The 16,536-nt window shown below is 43.0% G+C and overlaps 1 protein-coding gene across 1 annotated transcript in view; it reads right to left on the reverse strand.

Moving 5' to 3' along the window:
- The window catches only part of TET1 (tet methylcytosine dioxygenase 1), a 57,996-nt gene that overhangs the window by 19,237 nt on the left and 22,223 nt on the right, over positions 1-16,536 (reverse strand). Inside the window, exons 3-5 of the mRNA XM_058810547.1 lie at positions 13,655-16,169; positions 12,412-12,502; positions 11,717-11,810 (exon numbers count right to left, since the gene is read on the reverse strand). Of these exons, the coding sequence (XP_058666530.1) occupies positions 11,717-11,810; positions 12,412-12,502; positions 13,655-16,169 (2,700 nt within the window). The remainder of the gene's footprint in view (positions 1-11,716; positions 11,811-12,411; positions 12,503-13,654; positions 16,170-16,536) is intronic.

Below are 16,536 nucleotides of genomic sequence, written 5' to 3' on the forward strand. Positions count from 1 at the left end.
AAAGAAAAAAGAAACAAAAAGAAAAAAGAAAAAAAAAAAAAAAAGGAAAAAAGAAAAAAAGGAAAAAGGAAAAAAGGAAAAAAGGAAAAAAGAAATGCTGCCCAGAGAGTGTCCATTGCTAGCAGGACTGGGACAGCATCACACACTCATTTCTGGTGTAGTTTCTGGTGTAGAACATGATTTTGTGCTTTTTTTTTTTTCCTGCAGTAGAAATAGCAGTACATTTTACAGGAGGAGTAATAATTTAGGTGTTGTACACAAACAGTAAAGAAGATGCATTACAAGGAAAATAACCTCTAGAAGGACAACAGATCACCTGAGAACCCAACATTACCTTAAAAATGTGACAGAAAACAGTACCAAACATTCCAGAAGGCTCATACCTATGTGAAATCACACTCCCAAAGCACACACAGGCATGTGCTAGGGCAGCTACGACTGTTACAGATATCTAAGATGGTTCCCACCTTGCAAAGAAAAATTAAAAAAAAAATTATGGAACAGGCTGTGCTCTTAGTGAGGGAAGGAATGTGACTTTTCAGAACATATCCCCAGACTACCTATATTAAAGTTCTTAGAGTGCTGAAGCTACCTGTATGATACACAGAACAACCTTATTCCTCACACACACACTAACCAGTATGGAACAGTACAGTACACCACTGAATAAAAATGGGAAAAATTATAGTCCTACCTCCACATAGGTTTTGCCACCATCTGAAACAGAGCTGCATTTAAGACCACCAAAAATGCATTAAAGCTAGGCAATACTAGAACACAGTCTTTGAAAGCAGGTTTATGTATTCATCCAATGTGTTTTAGCCTGCACAAAACCTCCAGCAAGTGTCTCTCTCTGTGCTCCCCAAGCCCTGCCCTGCAGCCCTCTGTGCAGCCGTGCTGCAATGCACCTGCTGCAGGCATGCAGCTGCTCAGCCAGGCTTCACCCAGCACCCTGCAGCAGGTAACAAACAGCACTGGGCATGGACCATGAAAGCAGGAAGGCAACAGCTCACCTGCTCTTTCAATACCTCCAAATAGCTGAGCCTTCAGATTCCCTACTGGACTGGTGTCACATGTGCTTTGCTGCCAGATGTGCAGCTGTCACTCATGTGTGACCCCTCAGCCTGATCACCTCTGAACATCTAAGGCATTTGGACCCATCAAAAGCAGGGACCAAAGCACGCTTGCAGTCCATCTGTAAATGAAAAGGTGTGCAACAGATGGGCAGCTGGAGAGAGCATCTGTGCAGGCTGAGCAGGAAGAAGCAAGCTTAAAGTTTGTGTCAGGAGATAAAGCATGGCCCCTCTAAGGTTAATAACATACTCTTACAATAACCTTAGGATTAATGAGAATATGAGCAAATGCCTCTGATAGACCATTCCTCAAAATGAGTCTCGCTTGTGATCCCCAACAGTTCAGTATGTTTTATAAAGAAAGAAAAACAATCCAACTCATTCACCTTTAGGTGAGGTTTACAGAAATCTGTTAGGGATGATGCACAGTACAGGTTACTATGTCAATGTGAGTTTTACATTGCTGAGGCAGCACAATTCCTTCAAGCCAGAACAATTTAATTTTATTACTCAGTGTGAAATGATGCTTTTACTTCTCTTTTTTAATTTAAAAAAAATTTATTTCTAGGCTGTAACTTCAATAGCGCAGTGTGGTACTGTACAACATCAGGCTGCCCTTTTGAAGTTCTCTTATACCTCTAAACTAGAAAGTGTGTCCAGGAAAAATAACAAGTGAACACAAAGAAAATTTATAGTTTCCTTTAAACCAAGACCACACTCTTCTGGAGTTCAACGTAGCTGGAATTTGCTTCATTATGTATGGAGGGGCTTGACAGCTGGCCTGCATGCAAAGCTCATGTTAATAGAAGAAATAATTCATGATTTTTAAGTGCATCCATAGCAAGGAAGAAGACAAGGGCATCAGCATGGAAACAGATTAGAAAAGATACATGAAAATTTCTGTAAACTAGACTACGTGCTTAAGTAGATGTGTATATGTGCCTTATTAAATTTCTGTAAAACTTTTGCCAATTATATTGATGCTAATTGCTTTGCACCAATGAATATAATAGGTTATTGTGATGCAGTCAATGATCACACTTTGTTAAGAGTATATAAGCTGGAGAACATGCAGAATAAAAAGCTTTTTTCTTCTTGGACCCTGATCACGTGTGTGTATCTCACATCCAACCTAACAATAACAATTGCGTACACAGCAGCGAATCCAATATTCTTACAGGACCCCAAAACAGTTCAGAGTCCCTCACCTTGGGGCTGCAAAGGCAGCACTCCTGTCCCTGAGAGCAGGCTCAAACTGCTCCCACCTGGTGCAGGCAGAGAGGAGCCCCCTGTGCACAGAGCAGGGACAGGCACAGGGCAGCTGGAGCCAGGCTGCTTTCCCTGGGAACTGAGAATTCCCTCATGCTACCCCTGACATCCTCACAGAAGGGCTCAACTCAGGCTCTCCCGTGGAATAATAATAATAAATCTGCAGCAATGCCACCCTCAATGTAAGGAAAAGAAGTTTTGAGCAGGACAACGGAGCTCTGAACTCTGGAACAATGCAGAAATCAGCTGGCAAACCTTGTGTCCAAACAAAGGCTTTTGGTATTACTCATGATTTCTGTGATGTAGTTAGCAACAGTGATAAAGTAAATAGCTTAATACTTCAGTTTGTTTAATTTTGGTCCCTAATGAATTTAAAAGACATGAGAAAGTAATCATTTGTTAAGTGGGGGACCTTAAAAGCTAGGTTTTTAGAATGGGAAAATAAAAACCTTTCTCCTGCAATTGCTTTTCCACACAAGCTAACCACGACTGACTGTCTGACTCACACTGAAAAAATAACATAATCAACAAAACATACTTGTAACAAGTTTGTGAAGCATTATGTAACACTGAAATGCAACTACAGCCTCAAGTTGACCCCAAGGAAGGTTTAGATTGGCTCTGGTGCTGTAGTTGTGCACCCACCCCACCATGTCCTGCACTCCTGCAGCCATCCAGGTGTCCTTGTGGCTGTGTACATCCAAGGGAAGGCAGCAACTCAGGTAATTCAATTTATCAGCTAGCCCAGAGAGGCTCAAACAGAACCTGAGAACATGAGCAAGCCCTCAAGGTGAGCCACAGCTAACTGAGACACAAACACAATCAGCAGCTCTTAGGGCAACACACCACAGCTACATCTTCTTCTACAGCCACAAAGGTCTAAGCTTAGCCACTTTTCTTACCAGAAAGCATGAACCAAAATCTACAGCATATTTATTGAAAAGGTGCTTTATCCAGCAGAATTTGTTCCAGCAATTCAGCATCAAGTTATGGGATAAACAAGAGAAGTTCAGATTGTTCACACCTGTGCATAAAAGGATAGTCAAGAGACAGAAAGGGATTCTAAAAACTGCAGAGCACAAGAATGAGGTCAGAGCAGCAGCCTGGCCAGCCTTACCCTGACCCTGAGCCTGAGCCTGGCCAGCAGCAGCTGCCCATGGAGGAGCAGCAAAAAAGGCACTCATGGGATGTGAGATGGGTCTCAGGGAGGGCAGGCACATCCAGCCACCCCCAGCAGCTCAGGGGATGTGCTCTCTCCCAGCTTCTTAAGGATTTGCCTTTTCTGCATTTCTCTACTCATTTTTAAATCCATGCAGCAATCTACCCCCCACTAAATTACCAGGAAAGCTTAGATACAGATTATGTGCAGGAAAAAACCATTGCCTTTTGCTCCTGCATAGCTCTCCTGCCAGTGCCCTCTAGTTCTGATCCAGGGCGAGCCTGGCTAAGACCCTGCTGTGCAGCTCTCCACAGAGCCCTGAGAGAGCCCTGCTTTCCTCTCCCTTCCCAGTCCTGCTGGGCTCTCTGGACATGGGGACCAGACCCAGCCAGCCTGAGGCACAACACACTTTGCACAGAGGCAGAACCATTCCATGGTTTCTTTGCTCCTCCCCAATAATTCCCAGCCGTTTGTTTTGCTGCTTCCATCACAGCTGAACAAGCTGATGTCTAGTGAATAGTTATCTTGAGCATGAACAGTGCTCCATCGCTGCGTATATGAAACCACAACACTGGTTTTTTGTGGGACTTTATATTTATTGAGTGAGTTTTAGCTATTATTTTAATGGCCATTTGTTGTGATTGCAAATCCTTCCTGCTCTTTATGATGCCTGTCCCCCCTCTTCATTATCCTAAACAACTTTTTATCATCAGCAGTTTGGCTCCTGTCTCCCACCTCTTTCAAACAATTTCTAAATGGCTTGCAATGAACAGCATCAGTAAAGTTACACTATCAATAAAACCTGCTTCAGCTGTCCAAATGCTCGAGTTCTACTTCCTTGGCAGGAGCTCTAGGACAAGGAATAACAACACTGTGAATAAAAATGTCCTGAGACATAAGCCAGTCTATCTAAATTAGCACGTACAGGACTTGTGAAAGTAGCTCAGAGCCAGCCTGCAGAAGCTCAGTGCCCCAGATGCTGAATTACCACATGGATGAGAAATTACTTTCCAATTACCATCACCACAAGAGTTGTATTAACTTCAACATGACAGAAACCAGACACTGCTAGCAAAGAGCCCAAAATTTTAACTGTGTTAAATACTCCTGTAAATTACTGGATAAACTCTCCCAAAACAAGAGAACCAACAAAAAGGTCCTTTTAAGGTATTTTTCATCTCCATGTGGCTCCACTGTAGTATTCCCTTCAGCCCATTCTGAATTTCTTCAGTAAAACAAACTATGTCTGCTTTGCAGGGTACAAGCAATTGATCTGAAAGTGAGAACATACTTTGATGCTCCCTGAATTTCCTGAAATAGGAAACTCATTTACAGCACTGTGCCTTCAAGTCTTCTAACCTGCAGATTTTGCCTCTGTACAGAGTCTGTGTATGGAGATCCCTCAACACAGGACAAGACCCTCCTAATTCCTTAATAATTAATAATACACTTCCTTCCACCAGTGCAGGCTGCTGTCCAAACCTGCTGCTGCTCTGACAGACAGCAGAACAAATGGCTCAGCTTGTCACAGAAGAGAGTCTGCCCTCCTTTTCCCTAATTGCCCCTTAAACACACACACTAAATCACATTAAAACTCTTTTCTTAGTGGAAAATGTTACAGCCTTTTATTCTCAGCATGTCTAGGGGATATTAAAATGGAAATAAGCTCCACTTTGCTGAATTTTCTCTCCTCAGTGCTGGCAGACTACATCAAAGAGTTGGCTCTGCACAGCTGCTGTCATTCCAATCCTGTAAAGTTCCTTAGTCATTTCTGCAGGAGTATCACTGATGTGCAATATCTGCAGCACTTCTGCAGCTGCTCCTGGCACTGCTGCAGTGCTTACAGATGAGCAGGGTGCAGCACACTCAGGGTCAGGCATTTTGCAGTGGTTACAGATGAGCAGAGTGCAGCACACTCAGGGTCAGGCATTTGCAGTGGTTACTGATGAGCAGGGTGCAGCACACTCAGGGTCAGGCATTTTGCAGTGGTTACAGATGAGCAGGGTGCAGCACACTCAGGGTCAGGCATTTTGCAGTGCTTACAGATGAGCAGGGTGCAGCACACTCAGGGTCAGGCATTTTGCAGTGGTTACAGATGAGCAGGGTGCAGCACACTCAGGGTCAGGCATTTTGCAGTAGTTACTGATGGGCAGGGTGCAGCACACTCAGGGTCAGGCATTTTGCAGTGGTTACAGATGAGCAGAGTGCAGCACACTCAGGGTCAGGCATTTTGCAGTGGTTACAGATGAGCAGGGTGCAGCACACTCAGGATAAGGCATTTTGCAGTGGTTACAGATGAGCAGGGTGCAGCACACTCAGGATAAGGCATTTTGCAGTGGTTACTGATGAGCAGAGTGCAGCACACTCAGGGTCAGGCATTTTGCAGTGGTTACTGATGAGCAGGGTGCAGCACACTCAGGGTCAGGCATTTTGCAGTGGTTACTGATGAGCAGAGTGCAGCACACTCAGGGTCAGGCATTTTGCAGTGGTTACAGATGAGCAGGGTGCAGCACACTCAGGGTCAGGCATTTTGCAGTGGTTACAGATGAGCAGAGTGCAGCACACTCAGGGTCAGGCATTTTGCAGTGGTTACAGATGAGCAGGGTGCAGCACACTCAGGATAAGGCATTTTGCAGTGGTTACTGATGAGCAGGGTGCAGCACACTCAGGGTCAGGCATTTTGCAGTGGTTACTGATGAGCAGAGTGCAGCACACTCAGGGTCAGGCATTTTGCAGTGGTTACAGATGAGCAGGGTGCAGCACACTCAGGGTCAGGGATTTTTCTGTGATCACACCACCAGCACTGCAGAGGTGAGGACAAAACCCACAGCTCAGCTCCCAGGGCCCTGCCCCTCCTCACTCCCTCAGGCTTCCCCTTCTGCCACACTGCAGCCATGGAAAGCAGCACCTGGTTTGGGAGGGATGTTTGTTCAGAGGTCACATTCCTCTAAATAAACATTGATAATATCAAAATTCTTGCTGCTTGATAATACTTACCCTTGTTTGCCTTAACATAGTTTTCTACTTCATTTTTACTTTATTGCTTCTGCTAAAGAACAACTTTACTTCAGATGATGTTACAAACATTTCTGTCCCAAATAAACTCCTCTAATTCTGTACTTAACAGTGAAAATAGTGTCTGCACAGCTACACACACTCTCATAATGTGGTACAACACCATGGCAAGAAAGTGATGCTCTAATAAAACACCATGGAAAAAAGTGAAAAAACCCCCACCAACCACCCTCTCTATCTGCTAAAAATAATTTCCTTTAAGACTTCTCCTATGGAGTACATCACTTCATCATAAAGACAGTTCAAGAAATGCAATAAAAGCACAAAGTACAGCAGGCTGTTTAAGGCAGAATGGAACTGCACATCCCACCTACACCTGTGTCTAGGGGACAGTCAGTCCACTGAATTTACCTTGAAGTCTTTTGCAAATCTATTGTAAAAATTCCCCAGTCATGTTCCAAACTGCATGACAGCTTCAGCATCCCCCACCAAGCAGGGCTGCACCAGAACTCCTGAGCCCTGAACTGCCAAGCAGGAACAGAAATAACCATCACAGAGCCATTTTCCTTCAATGGATTACTAATACCAATTAATAACTAAGAGTACTATAATAATAATACTAATACTAACAGTAACAGAGAGTCAAAGCAGGAGTAACTTCTCCATTTCCTCACTTTCTCAATTCCCACTTTCAATGACTTTCTCAACTCAAACCAAACGACCAAACTGAAAAAAAAAAATCTTCTCTGCATCTATAGAACAGTTTATTGTTATTGAGTGTCACTCAGCACTTCACAAAATGTAGTTTCTGGCATTTAGTTACAAATTCCTACTGGTTCAGTGATCTAGAAAATCTTGATTATAACAGTGGGCTATCAAAGCATTACTCTAAAAACATTACTTTTAGTGGCTAATATCAGGTTTGTGTTTGTATAGGACTGTAATGAGGATTTTTATCTGTTTTTATTCCACCCCTATTTTTTTAATACAGCCTACTAATAAACAGCCAGCATAAAGAAAATAAGGATCTGTCAAGCTATAAATAAAAACTCAAAAAAGGCAAACAGTCCATGAGTGAAAGAGTCTAAGGAACAGCTTCCAAAAGGCATTAAAGCACCATAACACTGTATTTTCAAAGAAATTAGGGCTACCACCAGTATTACAGAATCTAAAAGGTCAACAGATCATCCAACTGTTAATAAAAAACTAAAAACAACCAAACAAAAAAAAAAACAGGGGAAAAAAGCATTTAGAGAAGATAAGGCTCAGATGCTCACAAACAAGAAGTTTGCAAAGATTCCTACGTCAGAAAAGCTTCACAGGGGACACCCAAGAATTTTTTCCTGAAGTTAAAGCCCTGACAGAAGTGGTTAGAAGACAATCATAAAAAACCCCACAAAAGCCAAACTCCCACTCCCTGCCCCCAAAAATCAGAGTTTGCCAAGTTCAGATGATGCCCACAAAAGAAACTCAAGGATGAAACAAGTGCAGTGTTAAATGTGATCTGCAGTTTGGATTTTTAACTCCTTATCACCAGAGGGCCTGCAGATTGCCAAGAGGAGCCAGCCCTGGAAAAAGCCCTGGAAAAGCCCCTGAAGCCATGCTCACATCAGCCTGGGCTGTCTGTGTGGGCAAGGCAGGCACCACTCAGCAGTGCTGCGGCACAGGGACACTCAGACTGCCCAAATCAGCATTTCTGTGCCTCTGGTTTGGGACACAGAGGGGCTCTGAGCTGGGCATTACCATGCAGGAATGAGGCTCTGGCACGAGGATGGAAAGGGCCATGGAAATGCCAAATCACTGCTCTGCAACAGTGAAAAGCAAAAACAACTGCAAGGAATTGCTGGGAGTGGAGCACTGGCTGAAATCACTGCTGCCTGCATTGTACCTTCCAGCATAGGGAACAGGAAGGAAAGGGAGAAGATGACATTTATACAAGGCAGCTGAACACAAAACCACTGCCTGCAGCTCAGGGAAGCACCAAGCTGTGAATTACTGCAAACCAAGTGAGTCTTGTGGGAGGGAACTGCCCTGCTCCTGCACCTCTGTGCTACTCATCAGCCACAGAGACACAATATTGGCAAAAAGAACCTCGGCCTGCCCTGGAGGGCTTTTCTCATTTCTTCTCCCTCTTTTTTTTTTTTTTTTTTTTTCCCAGAGCTGGAGCCTTAAAAATTGCATTGCAACTCCAAATGAAGGCAAAAGATAGCAATGATACCTTAGGTGATCCAAGGAACCCACAGGAAATGGATTTAATCCAAAACCAGCAAGCCCCAAATCTCATCCCCCTTCATTTCTCTAAAATACTACACAGCAGGAGGATGAGCTGGACAAAGCACCAGAAATCCAGACAGAAAAGAAGGAAGCATCCATCTACCCCAGCAAGTGTCCCAGCATGGGAAGCTATTTTATTTTCTGACACCCACCTGTCACCCACACAGATATGCACACATTAGGAGTCTGTGGCAAAACTCTATTAATTCTGTTTTGACAAACAAATGAGACAACACAATTTGGGGTTTTTCCTTCTCCCCATCAAAGGTCAAGCAATGTTGTTGCTGCCTCATGCAGTGAAAACAATCAGAAGCTCATCTCCAAATCCATGTGGGTGTCAGTCTGACACCCACACACTGAACAGGCACAAGGTTTCCAACCCTGGGCAATATTTACTAATATTTAACTAATAGGAGCATTCTTGTTCATATCCAGAGGGGCAAAGTATCACCCTAAAATATAATACATTAAAAATGGACTATATTTTGTAAAAATATAATGTATTGTAAAATAAAATCTATTGTAAATATACTGTATTGCAAAATATAATGCATTGTAAAATATAATGTATTGTAAAATATACTGTATTGTAAAATATACTGCATTGTAAAATATAATGTATTGTAAAATATACTGTATTGTAAAATATACTGCATTGTAAAATATAATGTATTGTAAAATATAATGTATTGTAAAACATACAATACAAAATGTATTGTAAAAATATAATGTATTTGGAAAAATACATCTCTTTTGCATAAAAGAGATGCTTGGTATTAAAAGAGTGACAGAAGTAATTCTGCAAATTTATGGCAACCTGAAATCTAAGAAAGGAGCCTGTCCCAAAAGGCGTTTAGCACACCAGGTGCATCTTGGGAGTCAATTAAGAGAAAAGAACTTAGGAGAAAATCTGTATTATGGAATATGGTCATTAACAGAAGAATGTGTGGACGCAGGTATTTCAGAAAGCCTCCTTTAATTTTAAAATTTTAAAATATTTCTAATAAACCAAAAAAGATAAAATAATCTAGTGAAAATAGGACAAATTAATTGGGAAAGAATAGTTTAATGTGATCAACAGGTTAAGTTCCATTCTTCTGTGGTGTTTGCTTCAGCAGAGCTCCATCCCAGTGCTCTCAGCACTGAGAGTCCCTGGGGAGCCCCAGGCAAGAGCAGAAGTGAGTCTGTTCCAAGGGACACTGCAAATGAGTGAGTGAAAGTCCCTGTGCAGCTGCAGGTCTCAAAGCACAGCAAAACTGCTCCAGACACTTTGAAGCAAACCTCACCACCCAGTTTCTCTGGTTATAGCCAAAATACAAATATGCTCCATAAAAGGATTAAAAATAGCACTGCCTATGAAAAATTAATGCAACACATTAAACTCAAAATGTGCATCTTATAGAGATGGAACAGCTCTGGAGATGTCAGGGACTCCTTCCCTCTCCTGTACTGCACAGTCACACACAACAGCAGACTTGGAAAACATTCTTCCCTTTAGGTGTGAACCCACACAAGAGAAAGTCACTGCTCCCCAGAATTTGTTACATGAACACTAAAGCTGGCTCTCACCAACATTTTACATGCAGAAAGGTGAGAATCTGACTGGAGAGCAGGTCCCCATGGCTCAAACCAGCCCTCTCCACAGGCAGCCCAGGGGTTTGTGACTGTCACACTGCTCACTCCTGTGGGACACCTCCAACACCAAACACACACTGCCACAGGTACTGGCTGCAGAAAAACCAACCTTAACACTTACCTTTAAATGCCTTCCTCCTTTTAGCTGCTCACAACTCTTTCTATGGTACAAATTTTAGCTCCTGTCCTGTGTTAAAACTTAGTGTTTTACTTAGCTGAAGCACTGAGAAAAATCTTTCCATTCTTTTTGGGTCAGTTGCTTATGAAATTAGTTTAGTATTTTTTTTCTTGGATACTGGATTTGGTATTAAATATCAACTGAAGCACAAGCCATATGTGATTCCTTTCTGAAAAAACAGTTTATGTATTCAGTATAAAAAACACATTTTGACTGTTCCAAGCACAAGCAGTAAATGTTTAACATGCAAATTCCCTCACACACAATATGCAATAACCTTATTTTGGCACATGGTTACAAACACTGCCCTACCAACTGTACAGCTACCTTCACAGTTTTTTCAATCAACTCTGAAATCCCTAAATACAGCAATACATATTTTCTTTTAACAACCAAGTTCTTTCATTATTTTCCAAAACTCAGTTTACAAGATTTCCAGTCTACTTTTTACCTCCCTCAGTGGTTTCAGCAAAGATTAAGGACAATCAATTCTTTCCAAGCTCTCTCCTGGAGCTTGTGTCTGTTACCTCATTTCCTGGCTCCTATGAAGCAATGTGAGACAAGACCGTGGTGAAAACTATCATCATAACATTCGCATTTTCAAATACTGAGTTCAGTTCCTCAAAAATAGTAATGAACCCCTTGGCATAGGAGACTGAAATTCTTCCATCACTCTCCTTTCTTCAAGTGGTCATGCAACTGAGAAGGGTTTTTAAAACATTCCCAGAGAGTTTTCCAACTGCCCCAAGCAACCATCTCTTCTTTTCCCTCTTTCCCAACTCCCAGTGACATATTTCAGAAAACACTCCAGCTCTCAGGGTGTTTCTACCCTTGTTCATCCCTGCTAGCTCTGTTAAGCCTCTCCCTTTCACACTCATTCAAACCACAGTACATAACATACAGCACCATACCTTAAATTTATAGAAAAAAGAAAAAAATTGTTTTCCTTCATAATTCAGGCAGGCTTTTCAATCAAAATCAGATCTTCATTAAAGATCAGATCTTCAATCAAAATCAGATCTTCATTAAAGATCAGATTAGATTTGAGGCCAAGGACTACACATCATTTGAAGCCACACAAAACAACTTTATTGATTTAATATAAAAACTTACCCACTTGGCAATTGGACACCCCTGAGAGCTTTTTCCTTCCTTTCCTGTATAAACCACCACCTCAATTCTTACAGCACTTCCTTTTGCTCCATACCTGCATCAAAAAAAAGTTTATGACTAAAACAAAATTGTAGGCAATTTACAAAGATCAAACATTTTCAATAAAAGATTATTGAAATTATTTTTACTTAGAACAGAGAAAAACAAAGTATTTATAAAGCAAAAAAAAAAAAAAATCCTTTTATTTAAAACCCTACTTGCAAGAGTAGTTTTTGACATCTCTCTTCTGATAAACTTCTGCCACTAAGGAAATGTTATCTGCATATAAATCCTAGTGCAATCAGTCACTATTACGACCTTTTTTTTCCAGTTTGCCACAGCTTCTTTACAGGTAGGACACCAGAAAACCTTACTCTGCCAGCTGCTGATCTCTGTCCTTCCTATTGACTTCAAGGGCACCTCAGAACTCACTGCACTTGACCTCCAGCCCTGGGCTCAGGGAAGACACACGAGTTTGGACCTGCAGTGCTCATGCTCACCTCATGACATCTGAACAAGAAAACACTTCACAAATGAGTACTGACAAAAGTGCAACAAAACAAAGCTAAACACAGCACTTCCTTTCTCAAAGCTCTATTTCTTCCCTGTTTAGGCAGCCAAAAACACAATGGCATTAAAAGCTGGGTTTTCCTCACCTGTTCTCCATAATTTCTCTCACAGCAGCCACACTTGGTCCTGTCCCGAGGTGTGTGTAATAGGGGCCTTCATCTTTTTCTATAATTTGCTCTGGAAACAGGTAAAGAAAACTGTGTTGGTACATCCAAAAATTGATTTACCCCATTAAAAGTAAACTTAGAAACAGTTTACAGAAATGCCTTCCAAATTAAATCAGAACACAAAGTTTGAGCCTGAATAAAGAGTATGACAGGCTTTTCTCTTCAGACACTCTGAAATTATTTTATGCTCCAATGATTGTGCTAGCATTTTTTTAATGTTATAAAGTAAAACCCTAATTAAAGAATGCAAAACATTGCTGTAAAACTTTCATTAGAGGAGCTGGCATGTAGTGACTACATAAAATTCCCAATGCCCTTGTTGGTAGGAACATTATTAATTCATTTCAGACAAAGAGGAATTGAGGGCAGTACAATAAATCAACTGATAGTCATATCCTACAGAACAGAAACCATAACCCAGGCCTCTAAACAAGCCCTCTGTTGATTCAGAACATGGAAGCCAGGTGACAATCTGCCTGCAGCCCATTTGCTGTGAGGCTCTGACCTGTCCCTCCACCTGGGTGCCTCCATGGTGACAGCACAGCGCGTGTGACACCCTCGGCCAAGCCCTCCGTGCCCAGCTTGCTGTGACACCTCCTGCTGCAACAGAGGCACTCTGCAAGTGGCCCCTGAGCTCTCCCCACACGGCCAGAGGTGTCAGGAGCCTGGGCCTGGACTCTTCCAAGCCATCAGGACTGACGGTGGCAGGAGCAAGGCCACCCCAGCTATGCTCTCCTGCTTGTCCAACAGATTTAAACAAGAACAATACACTGGGACACTGCTGCCAGCCCACTCAGGCACAAACCAGTTCTAGACCATCAAATTCATGACCTGAAACAATGCAGGGAAGTGCACATAAAGCACAGGTCAGCAATGGCAGAGCAAGGAACAAAAATTCCCCTTCCTCCAGGTTTAAATTTCACTGGAGGATTTAAAGCTGCCAGCTGCAGTACAAACCTACTCAATTGTGCTGTGCTCTGCAGGCCCAAAGAACACCAAGCAAAAGTTGCAAAGAGGGGAAAGAAAATTTCCTCCTGTCTTCCACTGGTGAAACTCTGATCCCTGTGCAACAGCTGTCACATCCACTTCCTCTCATGAGAGGAAGCAACGTGAGCACACCTCCATTTGAAACGTACAGGCAAAAGTTAGCAAAACCACTTACCAACACAGTCACAAGTTGGCAATTCAGATTGTCCTTTTTTGGTAGGTGTGTCTATTAAATTTTTTGTAGGGGTATCAAGAAACTTCATGGGTGATTCAAGGAAACTGCTGAGCGTGTTTTTTGCTGGGGAACACCCTGAGTCGCCTGTGCTCGGGGCGTGGTCAGCACCCAATCTGGTTGATGTCAGAACGGTCACCTCACCCACACACTCCACATTCCTGAGAGCTCCAGCAGAACCTGGCACCTGGGCCCCAGCACAGGGAGCAGGCAGCAGCTGGCACTTCGGCTCTACCTGCAGTGTGCCCTGCTGCCCATGGCCTTTGCTCTCACTACACACTTGGTTAGCTCTCGGGTTACACCGGTTAACGCTCGCTGCCAAAGGAGGCGCCTGACTGACATTTGCTGTTTGCTGTACCTGAGAATTACATTTTTCTGTAAACATCTGTAGGTTTTCAGTTGGCCTTTTCAACAAGGATGCTGTTTTCAGCTGAGAACCAGCCAGAGGATTACGGGAGGACAGGTCGCTGTGCTGGCTACGTGCAGCAACTTCATTTTTCATTGGATCAGCACCTAGTGGGTCACTGGAGCCCACAGTTTTCATTTGCTCATTCACCACTTCACAGCCAAACAACCTGTCTTTTTTTTTCTCCTGTGGTGCCTCAGGTAAGCACCTGTGGAATTTTATCTGTGCTTGTGGAAGAAATAATCTAGTTTTTTCTTGTGATGCTAAAGTGTTTTGACTGAGCGCTCTCTGTACTTTGGTTCTCGGAGATTTTTTTTCAGATGGAGCTACCCTGGAGTCCTGTGGCATGGTCTGACCAAGCTTATGCAGTTTTGATGATATCCAAATGTCCTGCAGTTCACTATGCTGGCATGACAACAGCTCTAGCTGGTTTTGATTATTTTGTTGATAGCGTGCTTCTTGAGGCTTCTTTCTGTGTCTCTGTTTCCATGGCACACCATTTCCTTTCTTATTGGTTGCTTGCTTCTGCTTTAACAGCAAGGAACTATAATTACGCCTAAAAAATACAGATTCTTTTTTCTGCAACACTTCTTGGTTATATTTTGGCTGCCTCTCATGTGATATTAGATTAAGCAGGGATGCCTTTATGTTGTTCTTGTGCTCTGGATTCGTCTGGTTTGATTCAATCAGGGCTGCCAGCTGAGTTAGCTGTGCAGCCACGTCCTCTTCATCCTGGCTGTGAATTCCTCCTTCTTTAACCAAAGAACCACTTTCCAATTTCACATCACCACACGATGGCTTTTGCTCTAACTGGCCAGGAGCTCCCAAGTTGTTCCCTGTATGCTGGACATCACATGAAGCGTTGCAGTACCCTGCAAGGGGGACTGGATCAGGAGCACAACTTTTGTTGGAATCGAATCCCAAAAACGATGCTGCATTAGACGTTAGGTCAGATAAAGGTTTGGTATCTCTTGAGGGTAACTGTAATTTATACATCTCCCCAGCTGGATTGGCAGGTTTATCACACAACTCAGACACTGAACTTTGGCCATTGTACAACACTGCCTTATTAGGGAGCTGCTTCTGCGGGTGAGCACAGTGAGCCAAGAGCGGCTGCTCATCCTGTAAGTAAGTGTCTTTGATTTCTTGGAATGCAGAGGATGTAAAGGAGGATGAGATATCCCTTTCAAAACCGTGGAGCAAGTGGGAAGCTGTTTCTCCTGTGTGTTCAGACCTTTCACTTTTAGCTGGTGAAGTTGTTTCTAAAGGAGCTTCAGATAACTGTGTTAAAGCTTCAATAGCTACAACCTGCTCCAGAGTTAAATTTCTGGTTTTAATCAGGGACAAGAAAGTGGGCTGGAGTGCAGTATTCTCAGGCTGTGTCTCCACACTTGGTACTGTAAGGCCATCCTTCCCTGCCTGCAGCAGAGGACAACTCAAGCTGTCTTGCACATCCAAGCTGGAACCTGTCTGCAAAACTGACTGATCAGAACACTCAGAGATGCTGCAGGTGCAGTTCTCCTCTTTCATTGAAACATTCCCTCGGTTTTCTGGGTGAACACAGCCAGTGCCACCTGTCAGAGTGCTTACTATGTTACTCAGAGTGCCACCCGCTGGCCATTGCATGTGGGAGTTGCTCGTCAGGTCTGTCCTTTCCTCTGCAGGTGCATTGTTCAGTGAGGGAGCTGCTTCTGGTGGTGAATAATGCAGGGTGCTGATGCCATTTCTGATGGGGTGCACCAAGGGCTTTTTTGGCTCAGGGAGGTGACAGGGAGGGGCTGCCCTGTGGCTGTGCTCAGCGTGGTTCAAGTGCTGGGTGCCTGTCACAGCTCCGTGGATGTCACCATTGACCTGGACACCAAAGGATGGCTTCTCTGCATGTGCCCACCTCTCTGCTTCCAGGCCTGTCATGCTCTCCTTCTCCTCACACTGCACATTCTCAATGGGCACTGCTTGGTTTGTCTTCACCCTGTATTTTTCACCATGACCACATATACTGCATTCCATGAGTTCTGGTCTGCGGCCATTGACTGCTTTGTTTTCTAAATTTGCCTATAAAACAACAATAAAAAACCCTTGTTGTAACAGCTGTTCAGAGCACATTCAAAATAAGAAGCTTCATATTTACAGCAATTAAACCCTACTTGGACAGATACAAGGAATATCCCAGTTAGGCACAGACACTGGAAAATAAACAAAACAGGAAGTTATAAAACAACCTGAAGGCTAAAGACCCTATCCATTTTTAGAACTATTTTTCCCCACTGCTGAGGGACAGAGGAGGAAACTGGCTCAGTGTGGTGGGGTAGACCAATGAAATGGACAGCCAGATAAAGGATGTTAGCATTTAGAACGAGATGTAAGGATTCCATTTTGAATTCACTTGCATGAGCAGATTAAAAAAAGGTAAAAAAATGAC

Source organism: Ammospiza caudacuta, chromosome 9 (assembly GCF_027887145.1).
Source record: "Ammospiza caudacuta isolate bAmmCau1 chromosome 9, bAmmCau1.pri, whole genome shotgun sequence".
Lineage (NCBI taxonomy): Eukaryota > Metazoa > Chordata > Aves > Passeriformes > Passerellidae > Ammospiza > Ammospiza caudacuta.